The sequence below is a fragment of the Musa acuminata genome, chromosome BXJ2-4, assembly GCF_036884655.1.
Source record: "Musa acuminata AAA Group cultivar baxijiao chromosome BXJ2-4, Cavendish_Baxijiao_AAA, whole genome shotgun sequence".
Classification (NCBI taxonomy): Eukaryota; Viridiplantae; Streptophyta; class Magnoliopsida; order Zingiberales; family Musaceae; genus Musa; species Musa acuminata.
Genome location: NC_088341.1, coordinates 45036469 through 45062798, shown reverse-complemented (window position 1 = coordinate 45062798; position 26330 = coordinate 45036469). Strand labels below are relative to the sequence as shown.

General features: G+C 39.4%; 4 protein-coding genes, 1 non-coding gene and 1 pseudogene across 5 annotated transcripts; 3 read left to right on the top strand and 3 right to left on the bottom strand.

Moving 5' to 3' along the window:
* Window positions 1-67: 67 nt before the first annotated feature.
* LOC103983353 (cell number regulator 13-like) lies at window positions 68-2174 on the bottom strand. Its single transcript, XM_065101874.1, has 2 exons — window positions 1662-2174; window positions 68-184 (listed from the first exon to the last, which is right to left on the bottom strand). The coding sequence occupies exons 1-2, from the start codon at window positions 2172-2174 to the stop codon at window positions 68-70; spliced, it is 630 nt and encodes a 209-aa protein (XP_064957946.1).
* Window positions 2175-2871: 697 nt separating this feature from the next.
* TRNAT-CGU (transfer RNA threonine (anticodon CGU)) lies at window positions 2872-2943 on the top strand. Its single transcript has one exon. It is a non-coding gene; the product is annotated as a tRNA-Thr (tRNA).
* A 98-nt stretch (window positions 2944-3041) lies between these two features.
* Window positions 3042-5036, top strand: LOC135586026 (WUSCHEL-related homeobox 8-like; annotated as a pseudogene).
* A 271-nt stretch (window positions 5037-5307) lies between these two features.
* LOC103982413 (ALA-interacting subunit 5) lies at window positions 5308-8752 on the bottom strand. The gene is made up of 8 exons (XM_009399332.3): window positions 8564-8752; window positions 7718-7776; window positions 7548-7622; window positions 7356-7472; window positions 7194-7264; window positions 6655-6955; window positions 6125-6414; window positions 5308-5645 (listed from the first exon to the last, which is right to left on the bottom strand). Exons 1-8 carry the CDS (start codon window positions 8637-8639, stop codon window positions 5588-5590), a joined length of 1047 nt encoding a protein of 348 aa, XP_009397607.1. The 5' UTR covers window positions 8640-8752; the 3' UTR covers window positions 5308-5587.
* A 402-nt stretch (window positions 8753-9154) lies between these two features.
* LOC135611206 (calcium-dependent protein kinase 26-like) lies at window positions 9155-16158 on the top strand. Its single transcript, XM_065106686.1, has 7 exons — window positions 9155-10166; window positions 11763-11906; window positions 11982-12134; window positions 13244-13359; window positions 13566-13733; window positions 14940-15164; window positions 15843-16158. The coding sequence occupies exons 1-7, from the start codon at window positions 9467-9469 to the stop codon at window positions 15963-15965; spliced, it is 1629 nt and encodes a 542-aa protein (XP_064962758.1). The 5' UTR covers window positions 9155-9466; the 3' UTR covers window positions 15966-16158.
* A 1149-nt stretch (window positions 16159-17307) lies between these two features.
* Window positions 17308-20339, bottom strand: LOC103982415 (cytochrome P450 86B1). The gene is made up of 2 exons (XM_009399334.3): window positions 19015-20339; window positions 17308-17940 (listed from the first exon to the last, which is right to left on the bottom strand). The coding sequence occupies exons 1-2, from the start codon at window positions 20236-20238 to the stop codon at window positions 17539-17541; spliced, it is 1626 nt and encodes a 541-aa protein (XP_009397609.2). The 5' UTR covers window positions 20239-20339; the 3' UTR covers window positions 17308-17538.
* Window positions 20340-26330: the final 5991 nt, after the last annotated feature.

The window sequence follows — 26330 nt, the reverse complement described above, 5'->3', positions numbered from 1 at the left end:
GCACACTTCAGCTTGCCATGCGGAAAATAGGTTACTCCTCGTTGGTATATTGCTAGTTTCATCTGCTTCAATGCCTTCCATCTTTCTGAATCGATTTACGAGTACGGTTTTGGTACTGTTGCTCTCCGACGGCAGATCCAAATGTTAGATGAGAGCAGGAAGGAAGCCTGTTCATGTTTCTGTTCTGAATGCAGATCCATATAGTTAAGTAAACCAGGGCAGAAAGGAAATCCAGATGTTATGTTCTTACAAGAAACATCTTTATGGATGCCTTTTATGGTACTGTTGCAGTTGTTCCAAATGTCATATGAGAGATGTAATCCATGCCCTAAACAAGGTAGAATACACTTATATAAATCAAACAAATATAATAGACTATATACCTCTCTCTCTCTCTCTCTCTCTCTCTCTCTCTCTCTCTCTCTCTACTTATAATTTTTTTTCTTGGGTGGTCAAATCTTCTGAAGGTGAAAGAAAAGGAACGGAAAGCTGTCTCAGCAGATGGTTGGATCCTTGAAACCCTAACATCTATGTGCTGCTACGAATAGATGCTATCAATCATCACTTTCTTGTTTGCTATCTGACAAGATAATAATAAGCAACATCCATCGAGTACAATACTTGCATGTAATCTCCTCGACTCATGAACATGTAGAGAGTTGCAGTGTGATATGAATCATGTGTGTTCTAATGGACGATGGACATTAGGGCGGTGGAGGCATCAAAATATCTCTCAAAAGACTTGATTTGATGTGGAAGAAACACTCTTTCATCCGCAATCATAAGGCACGTTTGCAGAGAAAGAATGCTTAGTAAAAGACTGCCCAAAGTAGCTTTGATTCAGTATACATTTTCTATGGTGTGTTGTTGTTGTTCATCATCAATATGAAATACTTTGGCTTGAATTTATGTGTTCTTCGGTAAGTGTTACGCTTGCCATGAAAATTTCATGACTTTATTCCATGCAAAATAAGGTTGAATGAAGTAATTAGGTAATCAATCATGGTGATGGAGGAATCGCATGCCAATTGTGGGTGTGTGAGACCATAAATACTCTAAAGAGGTGTAAAATAATATCAAGTAATCGATTTAACATTATTTAAAATGACATATATGAAACTCATACATGAACTTGAACATGAGATCTATCACTTGTATAATAATATACTGATCATCAGAATATATTTTAATGTGTAACCTCTTATGATAAGATCCAAATCATAATCATACTCATCATACAACTATCATATAATATAATATAATAATTATCTTTTACAGGACTAAGAGCTTAAACAATTTTTTTTTCATATTATTTCAAACTTTATGTTATCATATATCATCTAAAACTAACAATATTCATATATTTTTTAATTCTATTTAAATATAATATTGAATAGATATTTTCATATAAATTAAGATAAGATAACTTAAAAATACTTATAAAACAATGACGGATTAAATAATATTTTTTAAATTATAAATATTAAAATTTTGTTAACAATACTTTTCAATAATAAAATGATTTGTAAATCATGCAAATTATATGCATTTATAAATTTCAAACATATCTATTATTACCTTCACAAACAGATTATACAGATTTGATGTAAACATAAAAAGATAAAATCAAAATATCCGGATAATAAAATGCTTAGACTCACAGGGAAGCAACTCTTCATCACTGTGTTGTTCATCTTCTGTGTGATACTTCTCAGAACCGCTATTAGTTTCTTGCTCATACGAATCGACATGATCACAGTGGTCTCTAACATCCGATAAACTATAAGACGACTGTTTTCGGATGTCAACGAAGGATCATCTCGATGAGTCGATACATGTAGGGTGAGTGGAATAAGCCTCAAGTACTTATCGATATCATCCTGTGCTCTTCTCATCGTGTTCCGGAGATAGCTGTGGTTGATCATACGAGAGACGTAGTTTTGTCTGTGGAAGCCGTGGACGAGCTCGTAGGACCTCTCCAGTGTATCCTCCAGTTTCGTCAATGTCTTTATGGTACCGTCACTGAGTGCCTTGTCCTGGAGCTTCTCCAGATGCGAGGTGATCAGCTGCAGATACTCCGGGAATTCCAGGCAATCCTCCCTGAGGCTTTGTGCAGTCTCGGCGGCGTCGATGAAGGTTCTGATGAGGCCGACGACGTTGGCCACCTCCTCCATAGCCGCCTTGCCTTACCCAAAACAGTCTCAACGCTAAGACTGTAAACCGAGCGTCGTTGGTTTGATGGAGACAAAGGGGAAATGTTTCTATTTCAGTGTGTTTGTCTGGTCACTCTTCCTCCTGTGCTCATCTCTGGCTGTTTCTGAAAGAACCTTAACAGACGAACAGCATAAGAAAGTCAGCGTTGACTCGACGTTGTCGTCCTCTCTACCTCGTATGCTCTTTCTATCCTCTCTAGTTTTTGTTGTTCTAAGCATCATTAAGGTGGGTTGGATCACTTAATGAGTGTTAGGTTTCTTACTCTAAACATTAGTTAAGCGGGCTCGGACACCTAATGGGGTATCTAAATGCATTCACAAAGGCCTCTTTGCTTAGATACGTGTTTGTTGTGGTGTTAGATCTTGTCATCTACGATGAGGATCATGTTGATATTGTTTGACCTTTTGGATTAATCATAAAGATGCGATTCCTCAACAGATTATATATATATATATATATATATATATATATATATATTCAACCTTAGATTTTTTTGTTCCCTCATCAAAAAGACAAATAATATATGCAACAAAAAGATGGAGCAGCAACGGCACCAAACCAAAGATTAGAAGATCTCATTTTATTGGGCCACGGCCCAAAAAGCCCATTCCAAGATTATTCGACAGCAAAATGATGTATGATCATTGCACATCTGTCGCTTCCGTAGCATAGTGGTAGTGCGTTCGCTTCGTAAGCGAAAGGTCGCGAGTTCGATCCTCGCCGGGAGCTTTTTTTATCGCCCGTTTTTAAGATAGCGCAATAAGATATCATTCGTTGTCCTATATATTCACGTTTATGTCTGCGATGAAGAACGCGTTGGGAAGGATGGAACGAACGCGTTCATGCTGCAGCCGAAGCCCACAAAATCCAGCATCAATGGCGGTAAAGGACTCACCTCAGCATGAGAGGAGACACAGAGCCACTTCGTCCACCTTCGAGGTTAGGCAACAATGGTGGAGCAGAGTATTAGCCTGACCTACCTAGCATGCACCATTGATTCATTTGATTGGATCGGCTCACGTTCACCAAATTACGTTTCCCCCTTCCCCTTCTGCACGTCATGGCTTGACCTCAACGTCACGTAGCACCCCAACCTCCCCACCCCATCATCACGTCAAATCCGATCCTACCATCTTCCATTCCCCGCCATTGGATTCCACCTCTCGCTCCCCAAATCCTTCCGGCGGCTCCCAACTCATTCGAGAGAGAGAGCGGTGGCCAACCGCAGGTCTCGTTCTGTTTCTGGAGTCGTTGTTTCTTCCTCTAACAGCAAGGAGAAAGAAAGCAGATTCGGAAACTATTTTCCTCCTTCAATCCTTGCGAGCGTTGAGAAGACGAGAGAGAAGGGAATGGAAGAGAGAGATTGCTTCTGCTGCTGCTGATACTGTATTCGAAGTCAGTAAACGAAGCATGGCGGAAGGGGCGGCGGAGGAGGGAGTGTTATGCGCGAAGGTGATGACGGACGAGCAGATGGAGGTCTTGAGGAGTCAAATCTCCGCCTACGCTACCATCTGTGAGCAGCTCGTGGAGATGCATAGGACCATGACGGCCCAGCAGGACTCGCTCTCAGGTCCTCTCTCTGTTAGTTCTCCTCCTCCTCCACATGGCAGATTCCGGTGCTCTTGGGTTGCTGGTTAAGCCAAAATTGGAAAGTTTCTTAAGATCTTCGTATCTAGCTGCTGGATATGCCTAAAATTGAAGAGTTTTATGTGCCGCAGCGTATCTATTTTCTTGGGAGCACTTGCTGAGTTTGATATTTCATTTGGGTTACTTCTTCCTTCCGAGTTCTGACAGTTTTAGAACTTCCTTGTCTTCAACTCCATGAGGTTGTAGGTTTAGAGTCAAATACATGGTTGTTGGAGTAATCATGCTCGTCAGGGAAGTCTTGGATTACTGGATTCGAGTGCAAGAACTGTTTCCTTTAGTGTTTCTTATGATCTCAACTACGGAACTGTTGCCTTTTAGCTATCTGACTTCGGCTAAGGATCACCTCTCGATCCTTCTGATCTTTTCAGGCTTATTCTTGGGGTTTTCGATGTCTCTTATTCTTGAATTGTTTCTTTCGGGTAATCAAATTGCTGTCTGCCATCAGGAACGAGGTCGAGTCATCTGTTCGCTGATCAACCATCTGGAGGTGCTAAGATCTCTGCAAAGCAGCGTTGGACACCAACCGCTGTGCAGGTACGGATTCTTGAGAGCATATTCTACCATGGCAATGGAACTCCAAGCAAGCAAAGGATCAAAGAGATCACTTCTGAGCTCTCACAACATGGCCAAGTTTCCGAGACCAACGTCTATAACTGGTTTCAGAACAGAAGGGCACGTTCGAAAAGGAAGCAGGCATTTGCAGCACCGAGTAATACTGAATCTGAAGCCGAGGAGGAATCCCCGAGCGAGAAGAAAGCCAAGAAAGGAGATGCATTTACATGACAGTCGAAAGTTTTCCGGTGGTTCTGATGAAATGTCTGTCTGTGCATCGACTGGTAAGCAGCCTTTAGTCTCTTTCAGCTTATCGTTTATGCTTTACATGGATTTAGCTGACAATGATATCATCATCACAACTGAAGCAGATATCGGTCGAGATTGCTTGTTTGTGATCTAAATGATGTTCTGATATGAGTACGAGTCTCTGACAAATCTTATGCGCTGAGCCATTATTTTTTATGCTGCTAACATTGTTAGGTTATTAATCTGTGCTCAGTATTATCTCCACAGTGATATGAGACAGTCTACTTCAAAAGATCTGATCAAAATAAGGAGAAAAGCTTATGTTATATAAAATGTAAACAATATTGCAACCTGTGCAGGTAATACTGAATCATCAGAGTCATTTGCAGACAAACTTTTGATGATTATAAGGTGTCCGAACGACATACATTTCATGCTGTCAGCACCTCTTTTTTAAGGTGATATAATTAGGAAAAGAAATGCCAATAAGGAGAGAAGTACAAGAAGGGATTAAGGAGTTGCCCTGACCAAATTTAGCTGCTCTTTGAACTGTATTAAACACTGCTTACCATTGCTTTCAAGAATGTTCAGATATATATATATATATATATATATATATTGAAATCCACTGCAAATTAAATTAAGTCGGATTTAACTGAAAGTTACAAAGTGTCTGAATATGAACAAACAATATTCATGCATGTGGTTTTGCCAAGTGTATTTTGGGAAAACTCCCTCTGATTATAGGAATCGGATTATATCAACTAAACAATAGACATCAATCTCCGAAGAACTTATTTGGTCAATTAGAGATAACAGAATCCATGAGTGTAACTCACAAAAGGAAAACAGACCTTAAGCACATGAACCGCTTGTTTAGTTGAAAGAACACTTCCACATGCATAAATTTTACTGTCTCGTGAATCTAATAATGTCCATCGGGATTCCTGTTCCAAGACAAGTATGAAGGATCTCCGAGGGTCCTGCAAAAGAATCATATGAATTAACTTAACCATCACCGGGAAGCGAAAAATGCAATGTCTAGATAATGGGACTTGCATTTAGTTGGTTGGTTCTAAAAGGTATATGATGTTTATGCCGACTGTCACACTTTGCATTTCTATCAGATCCAATTCAAATTAGTTGTGAAACATAACTTTAGCTCATCTGTGAACCAAATATCTTCTGATGCACCAACTAAAACCAGAAACTTGCTTGAACTAAGAAGGATCTATCAGTAAAAGCTACAATGTTCTATAGTTCACTGGTTGATGGAATTACAGTTGTTAACTAAAGAATCCATCTCAGGTAATATAAGTTGGACATGCTGAATGATGTAAAAAAAACAAATAAGATGGTTTAGCAAATCTAAATTTAAAGGTTTATGAACATAAATATTTCATGTATTTGATATATTTCAATAGAATGTGTGATAACAGAAAATGACAGGCCAGAAGCTTACCTGGGTTTCAACAAATACAATATTATGAAGCCCATAGCAAGAAATAGGCATAGACTACCAATTGTGAGATAAGCAGTACCAAGGAAATCATTCTTCCCACCTATCCAGGAGGTAGTTGAAAGTACCAAGTTTTTCTTCCCCTCAAAACTATATGTGTTATAGTTGTTCTGTATTGTCACTGTGACTTGCTCATTAGCCGCAAGGTCCGTCTCTATTCTCCCATAGAGTTTTCTGAATCTTGGCAGAGCAGCTGTTCTCATCCAAACAATGAGATCTTCTTGCTCACTTAACTGCAGTTCATACAATAATTAGTCACTGTTGAATAAAGAAAAAACAAATGATGACAGGACATCCAGAAATAGAAGACAAATAATTGGACAATACAACAATAATAACAAAGATATAAGTCCCAACTAAAATACAACAAGAACAAAAGAAGTTCTTGAGATGCCGGCATTGAGTTTGGCACCTCCTACAATAATCGAACAATATAACAGGAAGTCAAATCAAAGGAAGAATACAATACTTACAGGAATGCTGGCATTGAGTTTGGCACCTCCTATCAGACCTCCCATCTGGAAATTCTTGGGATAAACATCACTTCCAAATTTATGTTCTTTATCACTTTGCCAGGCTATATTCTTTTTGTTCACCTCAATGATTTTACTGTTTACTGCAAATGAGTATGTGTCATTGAACAAGCTCCATGCAATGAGACCACATGGAACAATCACAGACCCATCTGAAGTTGTGGCTTCCGGTGCACAATTAGTTGTTTCTGTCTCACTTGCCTTGCTTCGGAGTTGCTTATCACTTCTGCTTTTAACATACCTAGGTTACCAAATTAAATGTGCATTCAGTAAGAAGGAAAATTATGCAATGGTTTGGGTTGTGTGAATAGAAAATTTCAGACAATGCAAAATGAATCATCCATAAAAAAACAAAGAATAAGAGAGGTAAAAGTGTTATTCAAACCTGCGATGGTTCTGATAGAAGTTGTCAAGCTACATAAAATGAATCAGCCAGGAAAACAAAACAAAGAATAAGAGAGGTAAAAAGTAATTCAAACCTGCGATGGTTCTGATAGAAGTTGTCAAGCTCATAATAAATATGAACGGGACCCTCCATGTTCTTTGGCACCTGAAATATGAGTTATACTCACTCAATGCTGAGTTCTTGCATTAAAAACAACATAAATCTGAGGAACTGAAATAGTGACGATTTTGATTACAGTTAAAGTTCTGGTACAAGTTTTGTTAGTCGTGCTGCTTTGGATGAATGCAACTTTGTCATTCTGCAACTGCTCAGGAATGCAGTCTGTGTCATATTGATAAACAATTTCAACCACCTACATGTCAATCAAGATTCATTAACACTGCATGAATTTACAGGGGATGAACTAGAGTGAACAAAATGAACTTACTTGTCCTGATGCAGACAAGGAGAGAAGTCCAATTGGAATGAAGATAATTCCTATGAAAGCAAATGCTGTTACTACCTGCAAAATGAAAAAGAATAGCACACCAACTTATTCAAAAGGAAAATAGCATGTCTTTTCAGTTCAAATTTTATATAATCATCACAAGTACTTACAATTGCTGGAGTTAGTAATGGTTTGCAAGCAGGAAGCTCTTGTTGTGTAAACCTTGAATCTAGAATCGAAAAGAAAAACCACTTAGTTGCATTTCAAAGAGAAAATGGGAGGCCATCGAGAGATGCAAAAAGATGGCCTCAACATAGTATCAGACAGTAGCTTAAAATGAATTAATAAGATCAATGTTTTACAGGTAAATAAATGAACAACTTTGATGCAGCTATTGAAAGCATGATATTTTGGAATAAAGTATGCATCATCCAATCTCAGGCTACAAAGTATCTTGACACATGCTTTTGCACGGTTCCTCAATCTCAGACTACATTTCTACAAGAGTCTTAAACTATTTTCCAAAGCTATATTTTCTCTGTTGCGAAAGATATTTTTTGCTATGATGTACAAGACAAAAGGACTTAGTAGAATGAAATACGTGGAAATCAAGCAGATATTGAGCTATGCATCAATCACTACAACTCTTTCCGATCCGATACAAAAACATTTTGATAAAAGATGCAATCCTTATTAATATACACAGAATATGAGCCAAATATCCTCACAACTAATCACAATTCACAAGTCAACGCTCACCTTGCTTGGAACACTACTCTATCTCATCTTAAATTCAGAACGCTGCAGAAAATTACAGTGTCCACTTCCCACAAGACAGTTTCAAAAACGATGGCCGACTTCTATAATAAATGATGTAAATTTAATAATGGTAGAACTAATACAACCTACATTGCTTCAATTGACATTTAATTCGAACAGAAGAAACAAAAAAAGAAGAGTCGACTTATTCGCAATGTTAAAAGAGAAATAAGGAAAGGAAGGAAGGGGTGACGCACATTTGGGTTTCTTGGACTTCCTCCTCGGCTCGGCAGCGCCATCGCTTCCGGAAGTCGAATCTCCCCTTGGATTCATATCAAAGAAGAGATAGAGACGAGAACCAAAAGGAGATCGAGCAGCGGAAGAGGGAGAAGGGAGGAGAAGACGAGGTGTGGGTATTGAAAGGGGCGCCTTTTCCGCCCCAGGGACGCGAGAACCGTTGGAGCCGAGCGACTCCTGCCGGGGTAGTAGAGGCGCGGAAGCGGATCGAACGCGTACCGGGTGAGGGTTCTAAAGAACGATCCGATCCATCCGAATTCGGATCTGTTATCTTTCGGGCGTTTAATCCGATCCGAGAAACACTATCATTATAGTATTTATAGAGATAATTCTATAAGTCTGAAGAGGATAATATTTTTTATATGAGAAAATTTAAATTTTAAATTTTAAATATAAAATAATTGGCTTTTAAAAAATATATAATTATTTTAAATGACATTGCACTATCAGGAGAATAAATATATGTTGACAGGCTGATGATGCAAATTTATTCGTAGCTGTCATCAACCCAATAATAAAAAGGATAACGAACCAACAAAACACCCAAAAAAATCCAACAACCACACATTATTTGAGTCCTCGGTGCATTAAAATCCACCCACTACACTGTTCTTCACTTCAAATTGAACCACTGATCTGATGAAGTGAACGAATTCAAGCAAAGGGTAAAGGGTGTTCGCCGATTTGCTGCAACGAAGCCGGCGACTTCACCCTCTCTCTCTCTCTCTCTCGCTCCCCTTTCTCTCTCTTCTTCCCCAAGACGATCTCTCTGTCTCCAATCATCTACTCGATTGAGTAATTCCTTGAGGTCGACAGCCGTCTGCGACATCGCGGCGCTCGATGCGACCTCTTTCTAGGTTTTGATGGGCAATTCTTGCCGGGGATCCTTCGGAAGCAAGTACCATCGCCGCAGCTCCGCCGAGCCACCGACGTCGAAGTGCCTCCACCAGTCCGAGCGCAGCTCCGTCCCCGACGACTCCCCCAAGAAGCCGCCCAAGCAGCAGCGTGAGGCCGCCGCCGCCGTCATCATGAGGCGGGGCTTCGACCCTAGCTCCAACTACGTGCTCGGCCACAAGACGCCCGACATCCGGGACCTGTACATCCTGGGGCGGAAGCTGGGGCAGGGGCAGTTCGGCACCACGTACCTGTGCACTGAGATCGCCACGGGGAATGACTACGCCTGCAAGTCCATCGCCAAGCGGAAGCTGATATCGAAGGAGGACGTGGAGGACGTGCGGCGGGAGATCCAGATCATGCACCACCTCTCCGGCCACAAGAACGTCGTCACTATCAAGGGCGCCTTCGAGGACGCGCTGTACGTGCACATCGTGATGGAGCTGTGCTCCGGCGGGGAGCTCTTCGACCGGATCATCGAGAGGGGGCATTTCAGTGAGCGCAAGGCGGCAGAGCTCATCCGGATAATTGTTGGGGTTGTGGAGGCCTGCCATTCGCTGGGGGTCATGCACCGGGACCTGAAGCCGGAGAATTTCTTGTTGGTGAATAAAGACGATGACTCCTCCCTCAAGGCCATTGATTTCGGGCTCTCTGTGTTCTTCAAGCCAGGTAAGGAGGGATGAAAAGGGAAAAAAAACACATCTTTGGCAGTTTCAATGTCTAGAATATTACTTAGATTGCAGCATATTGTGGCTTCGTTAGTTATGTTCTGTTTGGAAGCGGTAGGGTTTATGTTAGCTTCCTTTATGATAAGTGTCATTGCATTCATGCCCTAATTGTCTTTTTACAAAGTCATCAGTTTGTCTGCCTTCTCGAATTGTTTCTGTGCGTTGGTCTTTGGTGGAAACAATAGCGAACCAAAATCCGTTCTTATCAGTCCACTTCAATGCACTTGTTTGGGTTTGACCTTGACACCAAGGCTTAATAGCTGATTGGGCAGACATGTCAGTGCAATGAGCGTAACTGGCATATATATTTTCTTTCGCAAATTTTGAGCACCATGGAAATAGTGAAAATCACACTTTGACCTGGGATGAATGTGCTTCTTTCTTACCCACTTTTGACAACTAAAACAACAAGCATGCCAATAAATGATGCCTTTAGACAAGTTAACAATCACGAGTTTAGGCGCTTTTGGATTTGGCTCATAGAGTCTTGCATATTAACAATACGTGTTCTATGGATTAGATATTTTGGCTGTCAACTTGTGTTCTAATTGCTGGTAAGAAATGATCTAGGATGAAGCAGACGTATGCAAAAGTTAATTAGAGGCAATTGATGATTTGCCTTTTAGATGTCTTCTCTCCAGATCTGGCTTCAGGGTGTTTTAGATGTTTCTAGAAGCATTACAAGCCTTTGTTAATAAACGACTATCATTTTTTCCATTATTCTGTAGCAGGGGAGGAGCTCAAATTCACTACACAGTAAAAGGACAAGATAAGTAACTGACTTATTTCTTATAAGACAATTGGGTTCTGTATTTATATGCATGCTTGGTTATTTGTGTTCTCTAATGACTGGCCCTAAATTCATTTTTTGGGAATGCATAATTATGTGTTTGCCTTGAATTTGTCTATTTGGAACAGTGTCTGTAGAACACTGAATTTTAAAAGACAAATGTATTTTTGAACACAAAGAAAAGGTGAAAAAGGTCAAATTTATGCTTTTCGTTTCACAAAATGCTCATCTTATTCGTTTCACAACTTCCTAGATACTATCTTTGATTTTGTCAAATTATTCTTGGTACAAGGCCTAGTTACTCTTTTGTGTTTCATCTGGTAAAAGCTAAACATGTGCAGAAATGTTCCATTCTATCACTTAATCTAGTGGTTATATGACATGTCTAGTACATTTTGCAATTTACTTTGATGATAAAAAAATGATTTGATTCTCTATTTTCCTATCAAAATGAAAAATTAGCGTAACACATCACCGTTTAGGTTATATTTGTTCATTGATATTGGCATCTTAAGACTATAATTGAACATGTTTTATTTATCAAATTCTTTAACTGTATTGAAGATACAGCCACTTTCGAAGCTCAATGAGGCTTATCATTAGTCCTTTGTTCTTGTGATATACTTCATAGTTCATATATTATTTTGTCTTTGTTGTTTCTACAATCTTCATTAGTCGTTACTGCTTGCTTAATCACATTCTGTTTCTTCTTTGATTGCAAACTCTTGGTTTTCATGCTTCATTCAGGTCAAATTTTTACTGATGTTGTCGGAAGCCCATACTATGTCGCTCCTGAAGTATTATGCAAGCACTATGGACCAGAAGCTGATGTCTGGACTGCTGGTGTTATCTTATATATACTATTGAGTGGCGTGCCACCTTTTTGGGCTGGTGTGACCTCGATGTCCTTGTGTTATTATATTTTATAACAAGAGAAATTATTAAAGCTGATTATTTTGATTTCAGAAACACAGCAAGGAATATTTGATGCAATCATGAAGGGAGTCATTGATTTTGACTCAGATCCATGGCCTTTGATCTCTGAAAGTGCCAAGGTTCTAATAAAGAAGATGCTTTGCTCTCTTCCTTCAGAACGCTTGACAGCCCACCAAGTACTATGTATGTTCTAATCTGAAATTGTAGATATTTGATTCCTTGCTTATATATGTCATTGTTTTTCTATACAAGGAACATAAAATACGCAGTTTGAGTTTGCACTTTATGTAATTTTATTCTTTTTTGCAATGATGTAGGCTAGTAATATTTTTATGAGAGACAGGGAGATGTTATGTGTTAAAGAAGCAAGTACTTTATACCCGATACCCTTCCTTCTTTCCTTCCCTCCTCTGGTTTGGTTTGATTATGGACAAGAAGCTCTAATTGTGGGATTGCTAGTGTAAAAGTGTCTAATGAACCAACTCTGGAGAATCTGTTTAAGAACAAAGCTTTATTGAAGTTGAATGAATTACAAAATTGTAGATAATACTCTCTCCATTCATCATCTATTACAATATTCAGGTTTCTGAAAATAATTCTTTTGTTTTACATGCACCACAAACATGGTGGTTCCACATTTCTTCTGAACAATTATTCACCAATGGCTTTTACTAAGCTAGAGCAATCCTAGAGTTCGGTCCAATCTTTTAAAGAAGAGGCTGAAATGATGAATGTGCTTGCAATGATGAAAAAGAGACAAAGAAAAATGCAATAAGAAGGCTTTGTCTTTGACAATACTTCTATTGATTTTTGTGTAGATTGAAATATTTTCCAGTTATCATCCATTAACTAGTTTAGGTTCCCGAAATAACTCTTCTGCTCACGTGAATGCTAGAGATCTAAAAAAATGATGGTTCCTTATTGTGAAATGTCATTGTGTCTTTTACTTAGCAAAGGTAATGGTATGCTAGAATCATCTTTCTTGAGAGAACTATACATCCTACAAAGAGTTTTCTTTGCTCCTCTGCGTACAGTTTTTATATCTTTAGATTGCATCTGTGAAATCTTGCAGTACAAAGTCCTGTAGTACTTTGGTATAAAAAGTGGCATATGTGGTGCAAGGTTCATGAACTAAATGCTACTTGAGAATAAAATGTTGAAAACATTGTGGTTGCAAGGTGCGGGACTTAGATGCTGAATCTATAGATGTCATTCTGTCAGAATGATTGTGCTTTCAAGTTTCAAGATATCAATAATGGCATATGTCATTTCATACCTTTTTGCGTGCGCAGGTCATCCATGGATTTGTGAGCATGGAGTTGCTCCTGATCGAGCACTTGATCCTGCAGTTCTCTCACGCCTAAAGCAATTTTCAGCAATGAATAAATTAAAGAAGATGGCTTTGCGAGTGAGTACACAGCTTAAAATTTGATGATGTTTCGTTAATTAGGATTAAGAATACCCCTAGTTTGACTGTTCTGAGAGATTTGCTGAAGCTAAAAGAACAAATTTAGACCCCGAAGCTGTTATAGGTGTATTCAAATATTACGTTTTTGTACTCCAGTACAAGTCATTATATTTACATTCTCAAAGATTGGCCCTATTCCCTATCAGGTTATAGCTGAAGGCCTTTCAGAGGAGGAGATTGCTGGATTAAGAGAAATGTTCCAGGCAATGGATACAGACAACAGTGGATCAATTACATTTGATGAGCTTAAAGCAGGTTTGAGAAGATATGGTTCCACTCTGAAGGATACAGAAATTCGTGATCTTATGGAAGCTGTAAGATAACATTTTTCTTTTATAAGTATACTAGTTTGATTTGATGACTGCTTATTACAAAAGGTATGCTTTTAGTTTACTGCATGCTACATGTGCATTTGGACTATAAAGTCGCTCTTTTTCTGTTCAAACTCTGCTGTTGCATCACCCTCACAACACTAATTGCTTGTTCTGTGTTTTTTATGTTTATAATTAAGAACACTAAGCTGTTTTATTTTTCATAAATGGAATGTTTATCCATCATTTTGTAGTTATCAGGAAATACAATATATTTTGAAGTGGGAACCAGAAAAATTCTATTTTCTACCGGTTATAATTTTCACATTATGGCACTGATAAATATTTTACTTAGGGTGACCAATATTCCTGAAAACTTAAGTTGTCAGAAAAGGGCTCAATCTGTATGAAACTCTAAATGAACAATTAGGCTTGACAAGTGAAACTCCAGCCATTTTCATGGTGCAACCTAAATAAAGAATGACTATTGCACAAATATTAGTTAAGCATTGGGTGAAATAAAGAGGGGACAATACAAGACTCAAATAGACAATCTGTTCCAGTCTAATGATAAAGATTTTGATAGGATCCTCACTTATTTTAAAAGCTTAAGTTGTCAGGAATTAAGTTATAAGGAAATAACCTGATCTATATTAATCTCTAACAGGTACAACATATGTCTAGAGCTGAGGGTTAAAATTTTATTTTCCTAATGACCTTGCACAACATAATAGTACATGGAGATTAAGAAATGTTTAAAGCTGTTATTTAATTTGATTGTCAAAATTGGGTTGGGAATAGATGGATCTAAACTTTTTGTCTTATTGGACACAAAAGCCATAGAAGTATGGGAATGACTCGACCGATTTCTAATAACTATGTGGCATCACTTGAATTCTGGAGCATAAATGGTTAATGATGAACTCTATTTAGATAGAATATGATGTTCTGGGTTGCACTATGAACTCTAATCTATGTGCTTATTTTTACTTTCATGGGCACTGATCTGAAACTGAGAATGAATGTACAGATTGTACATGGGAAGCTACAGTTGTCATCTGATAAGTTTCTAGAAGTCTTCACTGTTATTCCTTAATGGTAGGCATATCTGCTTAGGAAGCCTTTTGATTATAAAGGTTGATGATTGTAGTTTTTTAAAAAAAGAATAAGTTTTTGTGCTATGTTTTTGACTTCGTAAAATGCTTTCAGGCTGATGTGGACAACAGTGGTACCATCGACTATGGTGAATTTATTGCTGCAACAGTTCATCTCAACAAATTGGAACGTGAAGAACATTTGGTGGCAGCTTTTTCATATTTTGACAAGGATGGAAGTGGTTATATCACAGTTGATGAACTTCAGCAAGCCTGTAAGGAGCATAATATGACTGATGCTTCCCTCGAAGACATTATTAGGGAAGTGGATCAGGATAATGTAAGTTGTATCTACTATAAGCTAAATATAGATTTGGTAGAGACCAACATAACATTTCCTTTATTCATCGGCCTGATTGAGCTCAATCAATAAATCTAATCTGAATTCTCTGTTTTCCTGCTAGCTAATATTTAAAAAAATTTTATGGAATCTACACTGCCTGTTGTTTTCTTTCACATTAACAAAACATAATCACAAAATCGTTATATAAACGCAGAACTGAGTACACCTATATAATCAAAATTGTTCATTTGTATCAAAAGAATTGTTGCTTGTGATTTGAGTTGCTGATCTATAGGATTATTTTGATATGCTACTCCGAAATTGTCTGGTAGCATGCCTAATGAGGATTCAGCTTTTGTAAAATGATTGGGATCAGTTATAAAAGTTTGTAACCATTCTCACTAGATTGCTTATTTGTCGTTAATGTTCTTTACCCTGTTTATAGCTTCTCCAGGGTGTCATAATATGTAGTATCAAATAACACGACAAAGTTATTTGTTTCTATTGCATCTTTGTGGCAATGCTTTTGTGAGCTCATATGCTTGAGATTGTGCAAGGACTCATATGCTTTTGTGACAAGCATTCAAATCTTTAAGAAAAGCACTGGATATATGCTTCTGAAACTTTGGTTTACCACATCCAATACCTGACATAGACTCATTTGTCATGTTTCAGGATGGCCGTATTGACTATAGTGAATTTGTTGCTATGATGAGAAAGGGTACCATGGGAATCGGTAGGCGGACACTGCGGAACAGTTTAAACGTAAGCATGAGAGATGCACCAGGAGCTTTGTGAAAATTTTAGCGATGTGCAGCTTCTGTTCAAAAACCTACCTTCTTACTTGTTGGCTCTGTTTGCCCGTTCTGATTTGGGTTGTGAAATGAATTTGGAAGCAGCATGCACGGAAGAATTTGAGAACTTGCTGCATGTATCAAAATTGAACTGAATACTTAATGTCTGAATTAAGACCTCGATGCATTATTGACAATATAGTGTTATCTTCTCAATTTTCAAAACAAAAAAAATTTAGAGTACATATTCTATCAGGTGTTCAGGATTGTTCGGCTATGAATGATGAAGTATCAGAGCAGCCTTAGAAAATAATCAATTGCTAAACTGGGAAAGCAAGCGATTTATAGTTGTGCAAGAATGAGAAGATGGTTCAGCCAATTTTTACATTGTAGAAAGGCTCAGGAAATCATGGAGAACTTCGTAAGGATGTATCTGCTCTTTATAGTTGTTTTCCTTACTGCACTAATCTTCTGCTCATGAAAATATTTGTCAGCCTTACTTTTCTTTATACCCCTCCAAGAAAAAGATGCCACATGTCATCCTCTGTGTATGTAATCAAAATCTGTTAGCCCACCATTCCTGTCTGTACTTAATCTTCCTTTTCAAATATATGCATGTATTCAGTACTCGGTGGTGAGTTTGGAGGATTCGAAGTTAATGAGCGTGTGTTTACTCTGAAATCTTTAAGAAGACATTTGGGATAATTATGGAAGTTAATGAGTATGTTTAGTCAGAAATCTTTAAGAATACACTTTTTATTTATTTATTTATTTTTATGTGAACGACTAGGTTGAGGGAGACTTGACTACTCGTATCATTCGACTATTAACGAGTGATTGAGATCATGCATCGATCTGTCAAGGTTATAGTTACGCAACTGTCAAGGCTATATAGTCACAGGGAAGTCTCTTTCTTCATTAATTGTCAGTGAAAGTTCTTTCTGAAGCTCCTTTTCAAAGAGAGAATTCTGTATCTATCAAAGGTTTCATTGGTTCGTGACGCTTTCATACCTGTCAGATCTTTGCAGGTGAATATAAATCCTACTCCAACATCAAGGTGTCTACATATACGTGTCAGATCTTTGCAGGTGAATATAAATTCTACTCCAACATCAAGGTGTCTACATATACGTGTCAGATCTTTGCAGGTGAATATAAATTCAATATAAATTCTACTCCAACATCAAGGTGTCTACATATACGTGTCAGATCTTTGCAGGTGAATATAAATCCTACTCCAACATCAAGGTGTCTACATATACGTGTCAGATCTTTTCAGGTGAATATAAATCGGACTCCCAACATCAAGGTGTCTACTGGATGATCACATCGAGAGAAGAATACTCTTCTTGCACACAAAAGACTGCAGGTTTGACCTTTTTATTTTGTTTTCTTCACTTTTGATCTACACACGCAAATACTAATTTCTTGCAAGTAATGTATTTCACTGAGTTCTTTCAGTGAAATGCTAAACATACATGCACACATATATTCTTCCAAACCAGACGAGTCCCGATCATTATTTCAAACCCTAGATTTAATAACATGTTAATGGTAAGCCCCGCTTCATCTCTTCTTCAGTTCTTCTTCATCTTCTCCACCGGCTCCACTTCATCTCTTCTGCAGAGGGTGACCTGCAGTCCGTGCTTCATGTACAAGGTCAGCGCCATCTTGGGCACCACGGGGTGCTTCTCCACGACCTTCACCTGGTAACGATGCAGGATGGAGGCGGCCACCACCTTCATCTGGTAGTACGCGAAGTCCTTGCCCAGGCACAGCCTCGGTCCGCCATTGAAGGCCGTGAACTTGTACGCCGACTCACTCATGAAGCGCCCGTCCTTGAGCCACCGCTCCGGCTTGTACTCCATGCAGTCCTTCCCCCATATGCTCTCCATCCTCCCCATCGCGTACACGGCGTAGATGACCTTCGTTCCTTTCTTCAGCACCGTGCCATCAGGAAACACGTCGTCCTCCACAACCTGTCCAAACACAACATCACGATTCAGAATCTTCACTGGTGTGCTTCCTTGTCAAAACCATCCATATCCTGCACTAACTCCACCATAGCATATAAATGCATGGCTTCCGACCTACTTGGATGTGTTCATGGTGTCCGATGGGAGTCACATTTACAGCTCTGGGCCACTGCCGAGAATGACCCCTACAGAAAACCTAATCCAAAGTTTACTGCCGCCGCTTGACTCATAAAACGAAGCAGAAGAGGACATCATTGTTCTGCAATTGTCCGACCTATAAAACACAAGATGACGACACGACATGCTTATAGTTCGATGCACCGTGCGCCGGTCCCAACTCAGTGGAGGATGAGACAAGGACATATGTCGTAATGATTTGGATCCATACATCCTATTTGTTGTGTATCCCACCCCACCAAAAGCTATTCCTAATTAACATTATGATAGCATTAGAAGCAAAGAATTCTTCTTTTTCCTATAGCCATCCATATATGCCTCACTAAAAATCCATCCAAATAACTCAATTTAATGACTATCCACCATGATTAGTTGAACTAATAACATATGACAAACATATATAACAAGAAAGCACTTAGAGCTTCAATAATTAGATTTGTATAATAAAAAACCAGAAATTAACTAAAAGGGCACATCATAAGCTCAAATTTAGAGGAATAAGAAATATATACACGCATGTCTTTATATATATATATATATATATATATATATATATATATATATATATATATATATATATATTTTTTTTTTAAGGTAAAAAAACAAAAAAGTATGTGTTGTTGAAATCCAATTTTGGTACTATATTTCAATAATAATAAAAAGTCATGAAATATGTATGACTTCCAACCTCGAGCTGATTTGCAGGTTGAGAAATATTTATTTGTTTTTAAAGAAAAATACTAAGATAAAACTTAGCAAAATATGCAGGTAATCTCTCCTATAATTCATAAGTTGATGCTTTCCTGCATGCATAATTCATAATCAATTTCATTTGTTGTGATAAGGTAACATTGAATAATGTATTATTGGTGCAAGAGCTTAGCATGCATGAGATGTTACCTCCTTGTGGTCCATTGGTACCGAAGGATACAATCTTAGAGCCTCCGATAGCGCCGCATGCAGATAATCCATCTTCTTCACTTGTTCGGGCTTAAACACCAACTCACCATCTGCTTCTCCTCCTCTCTCCTCTGTTATACTCCTTATCTCGCTAAGAATGCTCTGCTCGACCTTCGGATGCCGGTTCAGTAGCCAGAAGAACCAGGCCAGCGCCACCGACGAGGTGTCGCGGCCGGCGAGTATGAAGTTGACGCACACGTCCCTCAAGAACTTGTCGGAGTAGGGCCTGCCGTCTTCGTCTGTTAGCTTCGTGAACACTGTCAGAAGGTCGGACCTCGCCGTCCGCGTCTGTTCCGAGGACGAGAGCTCCTCCCTTCTGGCCCGGATCACCTCGTAGGCGAACTCGTCGACGACCTCGATGGACCTCCGGAGCCATCTCTCGCTCCCGAGGTCGAGGTAGCGCAGTGCCTTCCACACGCCCGTCGGCATGATGAAGCGCATGGTCGTTGCCTCGGTCGCGTCCTCGAAGGCCTTGGCGAACGGTATCTCCGGCAGCCCGGGGCGCAGGCAGCCCGGGTCGGTCCCGAGGGCGATCATGCAGACGTTGTCGAACGTCAGCCGGAGGAGCACGTCCTGGAGGTCGATCGGGGTGCGCCGGTCGTGGGCCGCTGCGAGCACCGGGAGGAGCCTCGAGTGGACGAGCTCGACGAGGGACTGCACCGTCATGGACCGGAACTCGGCCGAGTGGAACTCGAGGCTCGCGATCTTCCGCTGCCTGCGCCAGGTCTCGTCGTCGGCGCTGAAGATGCCGTTGCCGAGGAGATCTTGGACCGAGGTGCGGAAGTACTCGCCCTTGGGGAAGTTAGTGAACTTGACCTTGAGGAGATGCTCCAGGTTGCGAGGGTCGGCAGTAATGACGCACTGAAGGCTGGTGAACCACGGCCCGCAGAAGGTGAACGTGCCACCTTGGTGGTTAAGCACGCCGGTGAGCCACTCATAGATGTTCTTACGGACTCCGAGGACGAGCGACGGCAACATGCCAAGCACCGGCCACGACGTGAGGCCCTGACGGCTCCCTTTCCTGAGGGAGTGGATAGCGACGAAGATGGAGATGGCCAGGAGCAGCTCAACGACTTGAATCTCAGGCAACAGCCGAAAGAGACCCGCAGCAGTGGTGGAAACACCGGGGCTATAGAAGAGGATGCTTTCGTTGCTGGAGTCCATGGCCTCGAGCTTTGCTACCTACAAGAGAGAGAATGGAAGACAAGTAGCCTCTGGCACTACCGTAATATAAGGATCGGAGGAAAGAGTCGTAGGCGTGCCTTCCATCAGCTTTAGCCGTTGGATATATCTAACAAGCGGAAAACGTTGAAGAATAAATGCGACATATATTCTGAAAAGCCTATATATCGGTATTCTTTAAGGCCACAAGAACAGCCACTTCACAAGGAGAAGTGTCTCTACTAAGGGGGGACCTGTGCGGAAGAAAGGGAAGGTGCGGAGGCTGGGAGTCGGTGAGGGTACGGTAACCATGGAAAAGGCGTGAGGGTGGAAGCCAGGCGTGACTAAGGAAAGGTGGCCGGCCGGCCTTCCGCAACTGCCGTTTGCTCTGTTCCCAAGCGTTTAGGACTTCAGTTCTGTGAGTTCCTATTCAAATATCTTCTCGATTACTATAAGAAGCAGAACATGAATGATTCTGATGGCAGTAGGCGCTGTGGAAGTACAGAACATAATGGTGCGATCCTGCATATGGCGGTACATGTTTCAAGTGTTACTAGTGATTATAGATTTGTCTTCACGAAGAATGTTCTAAACGTCACTCCGGACTTTTAGTGTTCACTCAGATTTGACGCATTCCTACTAGAATTGTGACACAGAAGAGCTTGTGGCAGTCTCGTAGCCCGGAGAGGCAAGCCGTCGATTTCCGGAGAAGAGAGAAATTAACAGTCATTTAGTATTTATTACACAGATCATAAGGTCAAACAAAATGCCACATCTTGAGAGACGATAAGGACGAGAGTTTGTAGAGGTTTATTATCGGTGATGGTTGGGCAATCGCCATTAAAGGTTACTTGTCGGTGCTGTGGTTGCGTTGGCTTGTAGAACAAAGAGAAGAAGATGTTGATGTTTCGGGAATGAGTGGGCTAAAAACTTGTGTGAGTGGCTTTTTTTCCTTGGTGTTATTGACATTTGGCAGCAAACGTACATGAATCTAATCCGAGTTTATGATGGTGAAAGAATCGGATTAGAAAAAAACAAGGAATATCGGATTAGAAAAAAACAAGGAATATACTGATCCAATCCACGGGAAAAGTAGTCTGACACAGTTTTAAAGATCATCTTGATAGTATAGTCGCTAGACATAATCTTAAAGACTTACTCAACGATATCACCATCTAGTCTGGCCCATTCAGTATTCTATACCTGGGTCTGGCGATGACATTGCCCAGACTAGACGATGGTACTAGTCAGACACAATATCTCAAATTATGTAAGTGATGGTACCACCAAACTATGCGATGGTACCGTCCAATGTGAGTGTGTCAAGCGATAATATCGTTAGACTGGGCGGTGGTACTGCCTAGTGTCAAAAAGTATTGACGGTAGTACCGTCCAGTATTGGTAGTGGGGTAGTGGTATCGCTCAGTACTGGTGGAGCTTGAAATCCCAGAAATTCAATTTTTTGGCTCCAAATTTGAATCCATTTGGGGCTTATAAAAACTTCACTCATCCCCGCTTAGTGAACATAAGAATTGAGAGCAAAAAATAAAGAAAACTCTGTTATAATATTGTGAGAATTCCTCTCAAGCTCTAAGTGTTGGTGAAGTTTAAGAAAGGGGTGAGTGGTTATAAAGGTTATCTTCTAAACTTGTGAAAAGGAGAAAAAAAAATGTAAAATGGTAGTTTATCTTCGTCCGTTGGAAAGAAGATCGGTAATAGAAGCCGGTGGCCTCGAGTGAAGAGGAATCGGAAGCTGATGTAGGTCACGATGATCAAAACTACTATTAAAAAATAATGTGCCTCACTTTCTTTGTTTGTTTAATTATTTTGTAATTGCTTTACCTACTCATTACTACTCTCGCAAATGTTGTAAGTTTAAATGTCTTTCTGATATGATTTCATCGAACGAAGTTTTCAAACCGACGTGATTTTACGAAAGTACTAATTCACCCCCTCCTCTTAGTACAGACTTAATCCTAACAATATCAAGTATATTTTTCATCTTTTTTCGAGATTCAAAAAATATTTTTTTTATAAATTTATGCTTAATTTCATACATGATAATTCTATTAAAATATTTTTGTTAATGAGAGGAAGAATGTGAATGAATCAAATTTTGGAAAACGTACGAAGAGAGAATTTAATTTGATTAGATAATCTGTCGTCGCTAAATAATAATTATTTTTTTAATGAAGTACAAACTTTATTATCAAATATTTAATATGGTCGTATAAGATCTATTTTAGTTGAAGGAATTAGATGGCAAAATAAGTGAGTCACATGAATTCCTTGTTGCCACCCATTAATGAAGTCTAATTCAATTTTAGAGTTAGGACAATTACTGGGTAGCATCAATGAGCTATGACTAGAAGCAATATTTAGTCATTGTCACTTATCTGCAGGTAAAACAGGTCTGAAACCTGTTATAAAAAAAGATAGATGAAGACTTTTCACCGTCTAATCTCTTCGACACTCAAATCAATCTCAATAAAAATGAAATAAATACAATAAAAAACTAGATGTCGATTACCGTATCCTAAATTAAGAAAATATCTTAAGAATATTTTTCTCCTTTGTCAATTCTGATGAGAGCCTAATGTTTCTTAGGCTACTGTTTTCGATTGATGTTCACGTAGGCATATTGCTGACAATGCCACCACATCTGCCGTGATATGCAAAGCTGCTATTGAATAGAATATCTCCCTTATCAATTATTTTATTGGTTTCAGTATCTTCCAGATTAAAACAATCAGTTCACACACCATGCCTTACTCGTTGAATCTTCGAATTCGAGTAGTCTGAACAATCTCTTGGTGGAAGTCTTATATCATCTCTATTCCTTGAGGAGAAAAAAAAAGAAAAAAAACAAAGAGGAAGGAAGAAACATTAATTGAAATTTTTGTATAAATTAAATCTAAAGAAAGAAAAGAATGACTGTGAGCTGGCCAAGCCAAAAGGGAGAAGAAGAGAAAATAAACCTGGAAGCAGCAAAGGGCTGAGAGCAATCAAACAGTTCCACAGTCTTAAGCTCCCTTGGCATTCTTTTGTCAAACCTACAGCATCTGATGGAGAACTGCAATTAAATATGACTTGATTCACTTGTCACCACCTCATTTGCAATGAGGACGACGTTGATGGATCACCCAACATATCTTCCACAATTTGGCAAGCCACGTTGACATGAACTTACAAGAGAAGCTTGTGATGGTTGAATACTTCGGTTTAATTTTGATAAGCCCACCGACAATGGCTACTCGAGTCTTCCACCAGTGGAAGGAACAGTGTGATGCTTATCTTCTTGCATCATATACCCCCGAGCTTGATGACTCCAGTGAAGATCCATTTCATGGCGTCTCAAAAACTCCTTATACAGAGCAGTCTCTAGAAACAACAGTAGCTACAGAATCCAAAGTGTGTTGAAGAGCTTTCCCCTGAAGTTTTTAGCTACTAAATTCGATAGGACCATCCGTGACTCATCTGCAAATTAAGCTATGTTGGCATGAACAGGGTGTTTGGATCAGTTTAAGCATTAAGAGGCTGATTTGTTTTCAAGAAAATAAAAATAAGGACAATGGTTAATTTTTTTTTCCCCTAAAAGAATCAAAATAAGTCATAAACTATGTGTTGCATATACATATTTATGTTAGTACGGCTCTCTTTTAACACTCGGTAATAACGTGAGAAATTTCTTAACTCAGGTTCAAATAGTAAAGATTTTGAAAGATAATCATAAGATTCTAGATTTTGATCCCTTGTTCGTCACTTATTCTTAAAAAAATAAAATCTAACTCATATGGATATAGAAACAATTATTGATATTTCTCATCTTCTTTTATTTCGTTTTTTAGATTATTAAAATATATCAGCTATTGTGTTATCTTTTTCAACATAATCATGCATGTCATAGAAACTATATAATGGATGAAGTTTATGTGATTGTGGTTCATAACTGATAGGAAATATTTTGGTAATTAATCCTTATTTATCAGCTAATCACCTTAAAAGGGTTGGCATGAAAACAAAAAGCTGAATCACTTTCTACCTTTCTACTGTGCAATAACATGAAGGTAGTTATAATCTGTTGACTCCTATGGATAATAGTCCACATGTTATTTGGACTAGTCCTATCGGCCTTTGTGGCCAATAGTTCACGGAGGCCATTCAGTCTTAGCCCCCCCTTTATCGGCTCCTATGGATAATAATACAAGAGAGGTTATTCGGGCCTATCACTCCCGTGAACAAAATGCTAAGGCGGGACGTTGTAGCCGTTATGAAGGACTTCGTCAATCGGTCAAGTATAAAAGCTAACTCCTAACACTGACCGGTCGGATCTCTTTCTAAAAACCTCACACACTCCATATATTTTTCCAAACTAACTTGGGCGTTATAGGGGTCAAGTCGAGAAACTTCTCTTGATGTTGACCTTCATGTAAGAACCCGTCAAGAAGCTAGATCCCACCTCAGCTTGACCTTAAGATCTTCTCGGATAGGTCAAGGTTACGCAAACACCACCTCGAAGCCACCTCAATCATTCCAAGTCTACCACAAGGGTTCCTCAGATGTCTCTATACCTTCGAGACAAGACCAAGCCAGGCTAACTCAACTGTCGATGGTGCATCCCCTCAGCATTTTGGTGGTAAAAGAAGAGCCTTGAATATTATAGGAACTTTCACTTACGAACCCTCTAAATAAACACTCCAGTGAGAAAGCTCTACCCCTAACCTATAGTACCTTCACACAAGGTGGGTAGCTACCTAGGCTTTCCTTAGGTGGAAGCGTCCACCTTCGCTTAGACACCGAGGCGTTACTAGTATCTATTCAACGACTCAAGACTCTCACCTCTAGGGATGAATGCGGGGCACCTGGTTGTCCTTGCTGAAGTATTCTTAAACCTCATGCATTAAGTGTAAGCACATATGAGCATGATGTAGGCAATCGCGCTGCTTCTGCCCCAACTAGCTTAATAGACTATGCCACAATTGCAACCGTGGTCGATCTCTCAACCACCGTTAGTACCTATGTCGGCTAGGGTCCCTCCAATCGATCCAATATCAATCACTCAAGATCATCCCTGACACGTTGAACTACTAGTAGAGAGGGCACCCCACTCCCCAACTATAGAGTTCAACGTGTCGCTACACAAAAGCCCAGCCCTACTTGAATCAAAGACACAGTTGGCAAATTCAATGGATGACTTCTTTAGAACCTAACTATAATAGATGGATCAGAGCCTAAATGAGATGCATCGGGAGTTCTAGTAGTCTAAAAGGGAAGGCACAGACGATCCCATCTTAGGCTACTCCCTATTCATCTAAAGCATCTAGGAGGAACCGATCTCGACAAACTTTTACCTCCCATCACTAGAGGCCTTTGATGGTAACTCTGACCTAGTGGAACACATCACTACCTTTTATGCTAATATGTATACCTTGGACGCTTTAATATATTGTATGTTTCTAATACCTTGGAGCTTAATGCAGGAGTGGTATAGTCGCTTGAAACCACTCTTAATCTGTTCTTTTACTCAACTTACAAAAGAGTTCAAGCTCCACTTTCTTGGAAACATACGCCTAAGGTCGTCTACAACAATGTTGCTTAGTCTAAGACAGAGGGAGGATGAAACTCTCTCTGACTTCATCATGTGATTCATTGGCAAAATATGAGGTGTATAGGAAGCCCACCCCTTCTTTATGATATAAGCTTTCATGATGGGCCTTTGGTCCACTTGCTTCTTTTGATGGAGAGGTCGCCTAATTCTCGAGATCCTCTAGAGAGCTAATTAGTACAAGCCACAAAAACAATGATCTAAAGCAAGCATGAAGAAATACACAAAAGGTCATGCCAAGAACCATCTCGGATGTCAACCTCGGGCTTGTTATGGTGGAGGTGCTAGTCATTGGTGCTCTGCAAGCCAATCATATGAGTGATGACACATGTGACATGACACACACTCTTTTTTCTTATTATTATTATTATGATATTTTCTTACTTTATATTATTATTATTATTATTATTATTATTATTATATTTATATATATATATATATATATATATATATATATATATATATATATAATGATGTCCATGGATCTATG